Source organism: Hydra vulgaris, chromosome 12, assembly GCF_038396675.1.
Source record: "Hydra vulgaris chromosome 12, alternate assembly HydraT2T_AEP".
Classification (NCBI taxonomy): Eukaryota; Metazoa; Cnidaria; class Hydrozoa; order Anthoathecata; family Hydridae; genus Hydra; species Hydra vulgaris.
In genome coordinates this window covers 83,023,472-83,035,753 of record NC_088931.1, presented here as the reverse complement: position 1 = coordinate 83,035,753, position 12,282 = coordinate 83,023,472, and the positions used below count along the sequence as shown (strand labels likewise).

At 29.4% G+C, this 12,282-nt stretch overlaps 1 protein-coding gene across 1 annotated transcript in view; it reads left to right on the top strand.

The window, feature by feature from the left end:
- LOC100205364 (exportin-2) overlaps window positions 1-11,837 on the top strand; it is a 52,392-nt gene extending 40,555 nt beyond the window's left edge. The window contains exons 15-20 of the mRNA XM_065814694.1: window positions 2,659-2,842; window positions 2,916-2,997; window positions 3,328-3,437; window positions 3,547-3,678; window positions 8,228-8,358; window positions 11,381-11,837. Coding sequence (XP_065670766.1) covers window positions 2,659-2,842; window positions 2,916-2,997; window positions 3,328-3,437; window positions 3,547-3,678; window positions 8,228-8,358; window positions 11,381-11,470 — 729 coding nt within the window. The 3' untranslated portion in view covers window positions 11,471-11,837. The remainder of the gene's footprint in view (window positions 1-2,658; window positions 2,843-2,915; window positions 2,998-3,327; window positions 3,438-3,546; window positions 3,679-8,227; window positions 8,359-11,380) is intronic.
- Window positions 11,838-12,282: the final 445 nt, after the last annotated feature.

Below are 12,282 nucleotides of genomic sequence, written 5' to 3'. Positions count from 1 at the left end.
GTTGACAGTCGGAGCCTGAAGCAAATGACTAACTCCTTCTGAAAGTTGAGATTTTGAATTTTGAGAATTTGACATTCTCATGCTAATTATTGGTTCTGATGAGCACTAAAGTCAGCATAATACATCATAGTTAGTTTTCAAACATTTGAAATCTTTGTTTCGTGCTTCCTGCGCCTCTTCAGAGAGCATGCCAATAGACAAAACCATTCTCCTCACAACCTCATGTCCGTGTAATAATATCTTGTGCAAACTTTGTGGCATGTAATACCATGGGTAGCTCTGTTCAATCAAATGAGCCACCTAAAAGGGGTAAAAAGGTAATCAATCATGTAATTACAAAAGCTAAGTTAGCCACAGCTCAGTATAGAAATAATATTAACAAATAAACTTACCTCAAAAAAATAAGTTGTTGCTATGTAAAATTTGGTACCATAGCAACCAAATTGTACTCAATGTGTAGCTTGAACACATCTGTCTATGTCTATAAAACCAAGTGTTTTGGCTTCCTTACATGTTGAAGAACAGTTTATGACCATTCATTTGCTGCCCTAACCCGCCCCAAAATAATTTGGCACATTTAAGTAATAAAATTAAACTTTTTTATATCTATTCTAATAGATATAACACAAATCTATTGATTTATTTCACCTTAAATTGATATTAGCATCCATAACTGTGGCCAAGTATCACATTTTAAATGTTAAATTGTAATAAAATAGCAATCAATACTGTTGTTATGCAAAAATAATTAAATAAAACTGTGTAACAATTTAAACAATATAAAAAAATGTAAACTTTTCACCAAATTATTATTAAGCCATCCCAGAAAGATGATTAAGAATTATTTAACAACAAATATAATAAAATAACTGCAGAACTTTAATTTTATATATATATATATATATATATATATATATATATATATATATATATATATATATATATATATATACATATATATATATATTTATACATATATATATATATATATATATATATATATATATATATATATATATATGTATGTATATATCAGGCAACCAAAAAAGTTCGTGGGGTTTATCCTAATTGCCTATTTCTAATAAATGTATTAAGATAACTGGTTGTGGTGGGGGGGATGATTTTGCATATAAATTACATTTGCACCAACTTGGAAAACGTTGGAAGTTGAACAAATGGGTACCTTATGAGTTGAGTGAAACAAACAAGCTACAGCGCTTAACCATTTGTTCATCATTGCTTTCCCATCACAATTTAGTGCCATTTTTTGACCGGATGTTGACGTGCGACAAAAAATGGATTATGTACTGCTACAAAAAACAAACATATTATTGGCTTGCCAGTAACGATCCAGTACCGATGACTCCTAAACCAAGCATTCACCAGTAAAAGGTTTTACTGTGTGTATGTTGGACTACAGCAGGTATTGTTCACTATGAGTTGGTAGCAAGTGGACAAACCATTATTGCTGAGATATACTCAGCCCAATTGGACAGAGTTTCGATTGCTCTTCACCAAAAACAAGCAGCTTTGGAAAACAGAAAAGGTGTTGTATTCCACCAGGACAATGCCAGACCGCACACCGCAAAAATCACATGGGAAACTTAAGGACAATTTCAATGGGAGATTCTACCTCACCCTCCGTATTCACCAGACCTTGCGCCAAGCGACTATCACCAGTTTTTGACCCTGGATAATCATATGAGGAATCGACAGTTTCGAAATAGAGAAGATCTCGAAAATGAGTTAATTTAATTTTTTTGCTATCAAATTCAAGACTTTTATAAAAATGGAATATACCAGCTTGTTTCACGATGGGAGAAAGTTATTCTTGCTGAAGGAGACTATTTTTCAGAATAAACTTTATTAAAACTGCTTTGATGTGTAATTTTATTTTTTACTGTTTAATCATATCAAAATTTTGACTTCTGTCCATAGCTGGCCCACTGTGCTTTGTGATTAATAAAATATAAAATGTTAGTCACAAAATAATCTTCACAATGAGGTATTCCAATAATTTTGTTTGAAGAAAGAAACACTTCACACAACCATTCTATGCAATGCCCTGTTCAAACTGACAACATATGGTAAGAATGACAATAAAAAGTATGAGCAATATTGCCATTTATGAAATAACATCTTTGACAATGTTGCCAAAGTAAATAATAATGAACGAGGAAAAGATGTGAGGAGCAAAGGCTTTTAGTGGTGTTTTGTCTGTTTTTTTTTACTAAGTCTAATAGTATGGCAAGCCACTGTACATTTTAACTTTTCATAATAAAATATTTAACATTTATAACTTAAAAAAATAAACAAAAACAGTAAAAAAATTTGTAATTTGTAAAAAAAAAATTCTATCCCTGCCTAATAACCCCTGCTAAAATTGTTTTGTGGTTGCAGGGGTTGTAAAAAAAAACAACCTATTAACCCAGGGGCCCAGTCACTTTCTAATTGAAGGAAACCAAGGCAGAATATGTGACCACTAATTTACCAATGAAAAAATAATTTTGCTTGTTTCTTCTAGATAGAACTCCTGTAGGTTTACTTGGCTATTTTAAAGCACCTTTTTACATTAAATTTATATGGTTATGGTGGTGATAATGGTTGGTTATAGAGTTGATACATAGAATGTTAATTACATTTTTATAATTTTTATAGATGCCTTTGTTAGGAGTATTTCAAAAGCTTATAGCTTCTCGTACGAATGATCATGAAGGATTTTACATTCTGGGATCAATTGTGGAATATGTTCCATGGGCAGCCATGGAAGCAAATTATAAACAAATATTTATGTTACTTTTTCAACGTCTTCAAACATCAAAAACAACAAAATATGTTAAAGGTTTTTTATTAATCTATTGTCATGCTTGTTTTTTGTTTGCTTTTTTTTTATTTCCAAATATATTTTTTTATAGGTTTTCTTGTTTTTGTTTCCCTGTTTTCTGGCAAACACACCTCTAATGTTCTACAAACAATTATTGATGGAATTCAGCCAAAGTATGATTTTTATTTTTCTAAAAATATGTTTTTGAAAAATATTTTTTATTTAATATTATAAATAAATAACAGGTTTAAGATTATTTTTGTAGCAAGAAGAATTAACATATTTATTTGGGTGGTCCCTAATATTATCAAAATTAATTAATGAATCCCTAATATTAAAAAAATTTTTTTTTTAATATATCATGTTGGGTCTCAAATAAAGCAAGTTTATACAAAAAAGTTTAAAATAATATTTTTTGTTTTTATATTTATTAAAATTTAATTTTGTTGTTGTTGTTATTGTTGTGTGTGTGTGTTTTTTGTTTAATTGTTTTATTATGTTAGACTTTTTGGAATGATGGTTGAGAAGTTATTTGTTGCTGATCTTCAAAAGATAAGTGGCAATATTGAAAGAAAGATTTGTGCAGTTGGTGTGACAAAGATATTAACAGAAGGTACTTGTTTCTCTAAGAAACTCTTCCTTCTTAAAACAACAGGCTTTTTGTATTTAATATTTGTAATAAATCTTTTTTGCACTTTATATTATATCTTTTTTATATGCAGCGTCAGCAATGTTAACAGAGTATCAAGATAAATGGGTACCTCTGTTACAAGCATTAATAGGTTTGTTTGAATTACCAGAAGATGATACTATTCCTGATGATGAACATTTCATAGATGTCGAAGATACTGCAGGTTAATTATTTTTTGTGTAAGAAATTAAATAATGACTATTTATAAATCATTAGATCTGATGTCATACTGAAATAAGGAGCAACTGTAGTTTCAGTACATACATTGACTGATATAATGAGAACATTCATTCTTATTCTTGTGTTTTTCTTCTAAGAATGTACCTGGTAAACAATATATTGGCTTAACAGAGAATATATTGGCTTAACAGAGAATAGAAAAAACTTTTTGCCAATCATAAGTAATTATTTAAAAATATTCAAAAAACACTATGCTTTCAAAATACATATGGGAATTAAAAGATAAAAAAATTGATGATTTTATATCAAATTGGTCCATCCTAAAAACAGCACCTACATATAATATTTCCAAAAAATGTATATTATTTCTACATAAAAAATTTAAAATAATTACACATGCAAACCAAGAATGTTTATTAAATAAAAAGTCTGAATTGATTTCTAAATAAAGGTATATAAGTTTCTCTTAAAAAAACTATAAAAATATATAAGCTCTTAAAAAAACATTGTAACATTCTCATCTGAATAGACATCCTTTATGTAAAATAAAAATTGCTATCTGAATAGACATCCTTTTTTTTGTTAATTCACCTCCCAGAAGGCGGCCACTACACTTCTACAAGGAGGTTACTTAATTATGGTTATAACCCTCTCTCAACTCTATAACTCCGAAACACAAACCTTGATGAACAAGTTTTAGCAAAATTGTGGACACTGTTTAAATGATAATTAGGAAGAATAGGTGGTTTAGAACTTTTCATAGTTTTACCTTGTGCTTTTTTACAAATAATGCAATGTTTAATTATGGACAAAATCTTTTTTCTTCCCCTAATAATCAATACCTCAATCATATTTCATTCAAGGTGCTATTAATGCCAGCATAACCTGTTTTTTCCTGTGCTAGTAATAGTAACTTAGTGAATGTAGAATCGGTCTGGAGATAAATTGGGTGTTTAATATCAACTTCCACAAGTGCATTAGGTAAATGTTTATGTAATTGTAAAACACCATCGCTATCATATTTTAAATTTAAGGACTGATAAATATCAGAAAATGTATTGAGATTTTTTGCTAAAAATTGTTCTGTTTTTGTCCATATAAGTTCAGCATGCATTAATTCTTCTGCACTAATATAACCTATAGCTTGCTTTTTCTTTGCTTGATTTGATATAACAAACTTTTATAAGTAACTTCATTTGTGATATGAATTATAACAAATTTATAATTCATATCACAAATGAAGTTACTTATAAAAGTTTATTCATTAAACTAAAGTTATCAATTTTCATTACTTCATGTAAGTTTACAATTACTGCAATTGACACTCCCTCCATGATGCTTGTGTTGCAATTGACACTCCCTCCACGACGTTTGTTGATTTCAACTTTAAAACTTAAAAAAATACTAGTTCAGCAATAAAAAGGATCCAAAATAATTTTGAGGTTCGCGCCAGGGTCACCATTTAAAATCCACGATTATTGGGATTTTAATAAATCTAAAAATCAATAAGATCAAATATATCAATAGTATAAACTACAACTCATGTTAACGCCATTATACAAACTTCAAAAACTCTCATATAAAAGTTGTGCTCATTAGGGTAATAACTATTATCATTATTTTTCGTTACAAAACTGAAACCCTTTGCATTAGAGGAACAATTGTAGGTAGATGACAGTAGCAACATCAATTTTTAAAAAAATTGAAAAAGTTCCCCCACCTTTTTATTTTTTTTTTGTGCATACATCGCACAGTTTGACTATCGGTTTCAATTTCACACTGACTGTTTATATGATGTTCTATACTGCTTTTAAGCACATTCCAGTCAGCTGTTTCCATTTGTTTATAAACAAGACATTTACAGATGGTTGTTAGTTTAGTAGTTTATTAATAGATGTTGTTTATTATCTTTGTTTTGATCCCAGCTATACCGTGTGAAGTGTGAACTCGTTTGAATATTTTTGTTTTCAGTGCAAGATTGTCAATAAAATGTCTTATAGAAATTCCAGCAACAGTGTAAAGTCAAACAGGTATATTTGGATGAAGAATCTACCCTCCTTTTCTAAACAGAAAAGGGATCCAAGTATTCCATCTGTTGAAAAGCTAATCAATCTCACACGGATGCCGACAAACTGTCAAATTCTTGGAAACTTCACTTTTCTGTTCAACATCGAAAAATGGCGACTGGATTGAATCAAAATTATGATTACGGATATAGAATTGCTCTGGAGGGAAATTCTCGACTTTCCACTATTATCCAGCGCACTCATCAGAAAGAAGCTCAATAGTCTGATTGATCTATATGACAAAAATAAAAAGAAACCGTCTGATAAATTCACTGCAACACTTTCTCAGTTATTTAATGTCACTAACGTTAATGGAGAATGGAAAAGCACGGAGGATAAAGAGCTCTACCAGAGGCAAGTTAAGAGTGGAGGAAAGATTGGTTATTCAATGGTCAAACAAGCCCCTTTGGAATCAATCCACCCAAGAAAACGAATCCGACTATCAACAACTCAACCTCAAGCCAGCTCTTCTCAATCCCAACCCACACAAACACATGAAAGTGACTCAGAATCTTTGGATTCTGAAACCTCTGATTCTTCATCCGAGTCGCCAACCTCTTCCACATCATCTTCTCCTGAATGCAAACCGAAATACCATAGATCAAGTACTACAACAGCGGGTTTACTAGTACTGAAAAACAACATTTCTACACATAAAGCACATAACATTCTTGCAACAATTGCTGAACATGGTCATGATGTGCAGGTTCCAAGTCAGGCGGATGTCTGGAAACGAGTAATCTCTGAAGGACAGAAAATGAAAACCAAAATTGTTCAAAAATTTCAAAGCAAAAATCCCTATTGTCTCCAGTTTGATGGTAAAAGAATGCAAAGGGAAGAGTATCAAGTCGTTCCGCTGAAATATTTGACAACCGAAATCAAACTCGGTATTCTTAAATGTGAGAGTGGTTCTGCCGCGGCCATTCACAAGGAACTACATCAGCTAATTGATGAATACAATTCTTGGGAAAATATTTGCATGATAATCTGCGACACGACCGAAGTAAATACTGGTCGTTTGCACGGGATTGTAAAGCTCATACAGGATGATGTCTTGAGCAAGGGCTTTCAGAAGCCACAATATATTGGCTGTCAGCACCATGTGCTTGACCTCCTTCTGAAGCATGTCATGGATTTTCTTATTCAAGAGCCAACGACCAAACCAGAATTCAACTATTCCTTCAATAACAAATTAACAGAAAACTATGTCTCTCTTCAGGCTGATTACCACTTCGTTGGGACAGATGATGTTAACACAGGCGAGAACCCTGGATGGCGAGATAGTTTTATGTTTTTATATGAACTATGTCAGGCATATCGTCATTACAAAACAACTTCACATTGGCCTAGAATCAGCTGGAAGAAACTCCCAAATTTACATCGGGCAAGATGGAACTCACGTACAATATGCTATTATAGCATTATTTCTGATACCAGAGTGGCGCAGTATCCTCGCTCCAGCATGTGACTTTATCTACTACGAATGGGCAAATGCTTGGTTCTATTCGCAACACTACAATGAAGCGTCCTTCAATGAACTGTTTACCTCACTCATGAAGATAAAATGCAAGAAAGCAGTTAAGTGTTTGGAGACGCATTGGTCAGTCAAAGAGTCATTAATTGACATTCCCAGATCTAACCAAATTGCTGAACATGCTGTAAAACTGATGGAGGAACTTCATGCGAAATCAAGAAAAATTGAATTTTTGAACCTGAAGTTCATAGCAAAAACTATTTTTTAAACATTTCTTGTACACTTTGGACAAATTGCTAGCTGTTATGTATCTTATTTGTTAATAAAATTTGCTTAGTTATTACTATTACTCTTTTGAATAAAGCAAAAAACACATTTAAAAAAAATTAATTATTTTTTTCACTTTTTTCTTCCAAAGAGGGGGGGGGGGGACTTTTTAAAAAAAAATCAAAAATATATTTGAATATTCTTCAATTACTTATAAACTTTCATCGATTGCAAGGTTTCATAAAAAAAAAAATTTCTTATCACACTAGTGCTCATGCACTACATCATGTCCCTACTCATTATAGTTTACTATATTATTCTACTCATTAATTAGATTACAATTGTTAAAATGTAAACATAAATTACTTTGACAATTAACACATTTATCTACATGACAACTAATATAAACAATATTAATATACCAAATGAACAATAAAACAAGAACAATATTAGTTCACCAAATTTACATAAGTTAATAATTTCTTACAAAATGAGAAAGCAACTGCAACAAAATTTTATATTTTCTTTCAATTGACTTTAACAAATATGTTGTTATAATTTTGTTATAATTTTGCATGTGGTATTGGTATAAACATCTTAGGTAACAAATTTTAAAAATTGATTTCTAGGGAAGTTTGAATTATAACATTATCATAATGCTTGTTCATTCTAGAAAAGGAACAATTACATATTACAGATAACAATTACATTTTAATTATTTTTAGGTTACCAAACAGCATTTTCTCAGTTAGCATTTGCAAACAAAAAAGACCAAGACCCTTTCCAAGAAATTCCTGATCCAAAGGAATATTTAGCAAAACAGTTGTATCGTTTATCACATTCTCAACCTGGCAAGGTTAGTTTATAAATGGTTTTTATTTGTATCTGTAATGGTAATTTAATTTAATCAATCTAATATACTATCATTTTATAAATATAATTTAATAAATAGCAATATAGTAAACAAACAGTTATAGTAAACAGCATTAGATAATCCTTAGACTAGATATTGCTTAGTTGAAAAAGGTCTAACTAAGCAGTATTACAATGCCAGGATATATATATTTTTTTTTTGTAAATTCCAAAATTTTCTCTTTTTAAATTTATCATTTCATCGTTTTTAATGTTGACTTGGTTGACTAATGTTGATACTCAAGATTTTATATAGAATTCTTTGAAGTTAAAAATATATATAATAAAATTTTAATTTACCTCCTCAAAGCCATAAAAATCACTAGAGTCGAGGAGGCTACTTTAATTGTAGTTACAACCCTCTCTCAACTCTATAACTCCGAAACATGAACTTTGACAGACAAGGCGGCTCTGTGGAGACATATATTGAGTGCGGTACCACCAGAGAAGTGGTGGGGATTGAACTCAGAACTTCTTGTTTATGAGGCGAGCGGTCTACCACTACACCACTACTGCATTAAATGCACCTCTTGTTGACTTTATGTGTTAAATGAACAAAAAATGTCTTAAAGTTCATTTGAGAGTATTTCAAACTAAGACATTAATTTTCATTCTACATATAAGTATTGTTTATTTTAAAATTAGTATATCTATTTTTAGATATTTTATTTTTTTAACTAAAAACCCAAACTCAGTTGTTTCTTTTTGAATTGGAACATACATATTAACTAATAATGTAAAATATAAAGTTAAACTATTTAATGTATAATAACACAAAACAAAGCTAAAATTAGTAATAGTATATAATTTATTCATGTAATTTATTCATGATTCTTAAAAGTTAGGTTTTAGAGACTTGAAAAATGAAAAATATACACATAATGGAGTGGCCCACATGTAGTCCAGATCTAAACCTGATTGAAAATCTATGAGGAATACTTTCTAGAATCAGTCAAATGTCAAGTCGCATAATTAAAGTTCATTAAGAATTCAGGAAGAAATACTGAATATTAAATGAGTGTAAAACAAAATATTTTCAGTGTTTTCTTTCATGAGTTCATGAGACAAATTTCAAAAAAAAGACTCAAAAAAATTGAATACTTTTAATTTTTTTTTTTAATTTTTTATTAATTAAACATACCAATATCTAAATTTTCCAATTGTAGTAGAAGATAATAAGAAATAAAGTAGATTTAAAAATTGTTCCTTTTTTGTTAAATTAGAACGAAAAATAATGGTGAGGCTAATTCTATTTTGTCCAACAACAACAACAAGCTGTTTATTTTCCTTAAATCATTTTTACAATTTTAATAATAGTAATAACAATAATGTATAATAATAATATAAGATAACAAAATTAATAGAAGTTACAGTAATAGTAATAATAAGTATTATACAATAATTACAATGAAAAAATAATAATAACTAATATTATAATGGTAGTTATGAGCATAAAATTATTTATGATAATAAGTTAACTAATATGATAATTAATTATGATAATAACTAATTAGACTTGGAAGTTACTGGATGAGAAAAGATGAAGATTGTAGAGCAAGATAACGATTGACAGACGACTTAAAAAATTGCAAATTATATGAATCAGGAAAGCAAGATAAAGGAACGAATTCCAATGACCTGGAAAAAAACTAGAGGAATAAGAGTTTTTGGAGCATTTTGGAACAGTCACAGAGAAAGGATGAGACTTAATTGAATGACGAGTAACACGATAATGAATTTTAGTAAATGGCACAAGATGCTAACTGTTTAGAGCAGTGCCCATTATAGTATTTATAGAATAGAGAAAGAGAACATTACGACGATACATGGACTATAAACACATAGATATAAGCACATAAAACATTAAAAATAAACATGTAGAAATCATAATTTGCCGGGTATAATAATAAAAAAGAAAAAGAAAAAAATAACAAATAAAAAGTTCTGATGATAATTGTAGTAATAACTAAAAGAAAATTAAAATAATGTTTTAATAGTAAGACTCCTGTTCCATTCACAGACGCACTGATAAACAACAGTATGTTTACCATACTTCTGGGTTTTAAAAGATAGTATATTTATTTTCTCATTGTACATATTTCTAGTAGATTAGGAATGTACTAGTCTACTTTCTGTGAACAAGTTTATAATGGAAGATGATAAATTTTTATTTAAGGAGTGAAAAACAAAAAGAAGATTAGCATACTTTACTAGCGCTAGAAATGTTAGAATGTTAAGTTTTTTGAAGGACTCTTATGTATCTGATTTAATTGGTTAGAAGTTTATTCATCTAATGGAATGACGCTGAGACGATAGAAGGGCTCAATTTAACGGTCGGACATCGCCGCCCCTTTGGACTGTTTTCGAGATCTGATTTTAAGGGCAACAAACCATTGTTCATTTTTTTTGAAAAATCAAAAAAGTTGCCCTCCTCTAGCAGCAAAAAAGTTCCCCTCCTCTAGCAGGTCTCAAGAATGGTGCGAGGGGCGGTTAAAAAGAAAAGAGGATTAAGAACAGAACCTTGAGGAACACCTCACAAAACTGATTTATTACTATAATTAAAACCATTAATACTTACTAATGAATGTAAATTAGATAAATAAACATAATTTTTCCACTGTATATACAGTAATTCAAGTAATTAAAAAAAAATGATGATTTAATTTAAAAAAATTATAAAAGTATAAAACCTAACTAATGTGATATATTAAAATACAAATACTTATTGTTAACTATTAAATCAGTTAGTTAAATTAAAGGTCATTGTTTACTTTGTATTAACAAAATTGTTATTTTGTTTGACATTTTAAAATCAAAAATTAATTAATTTTTTTTTATATAAAAACTGGTTTTATAAAGCTTGTTTTTAGAAACGGTAATTTAAAATTTTTACACTAAACAAGATATTAAGTGTTATTATAATTCAGCAAAAAAAAGATTTGTATAACAAATATTTTTATTTTTAGATATCAGTTTTAGTATCGAAAGGTTTAAACCCCGACGCCACAAGATTTTTGCAGGGGTACTTAAGTCGAGCTCAAGTTCAACTTGCCTAAAGTTTTAAACAAAAATGTCCGAATTAAAGATCAACTGCCACTGTTGGATTAGATACATAACATTGCCCCTAATAGTAAATACATACGGCGGCTGTAATCAAAAACGCAAGATTTATTCAAAGTGATCAAAAAACTTGTGTTTGCTATTTCATGATTTTCGAGAAATTGTGTTTAGATAAAATCTTTTTTCGTACGTTTCTACGGAGAAACAAATCGAACGTTTAATGTCTGTGAAATGTAGTTTTTAAACATCAACTTAAAACATATTCATTAAGAAATTGGGCGATTTTTGTTTCGAACGGGATCAATTAAATTATTAACATCGAAACAATGTATTAATTATACAAATAAATTAATTTTTAGTTAATTGTTTCGAAATATTTACTTATTAGGGGATCCAAGCTATAAACTCTGCTTTTTGATATTACCAACTTAATTATTTGTTAATTGAATTGTGGGTCTAAATAAAAGAAAAAATGTCAGTAATTTTAATGGGGCAGCGTTTTTTAGTATTTGAGATTAAGCAACTCCCAAATATTTAAATGTTTCTACTTTATCAAATAATGAGCCTTTAGCTAAAGACTGCGATAATTAAAGCCTGGGAACAAAAGAGCACTCAAATTATGACATTCCTTATTCCAAGCGTAAAACCAAGTTAACAAAGTATTTTTATACTATTCTTAACTAAATTTATAACCTATTTATAATATATAACATCAATAAATTTTAAAGAATAAGCCCTTAGTTTGAGCTTTCAATTTGAGATTTTAAAAGTTTTACATGGTCTTAACTTTAAAACATTACTTATTGAT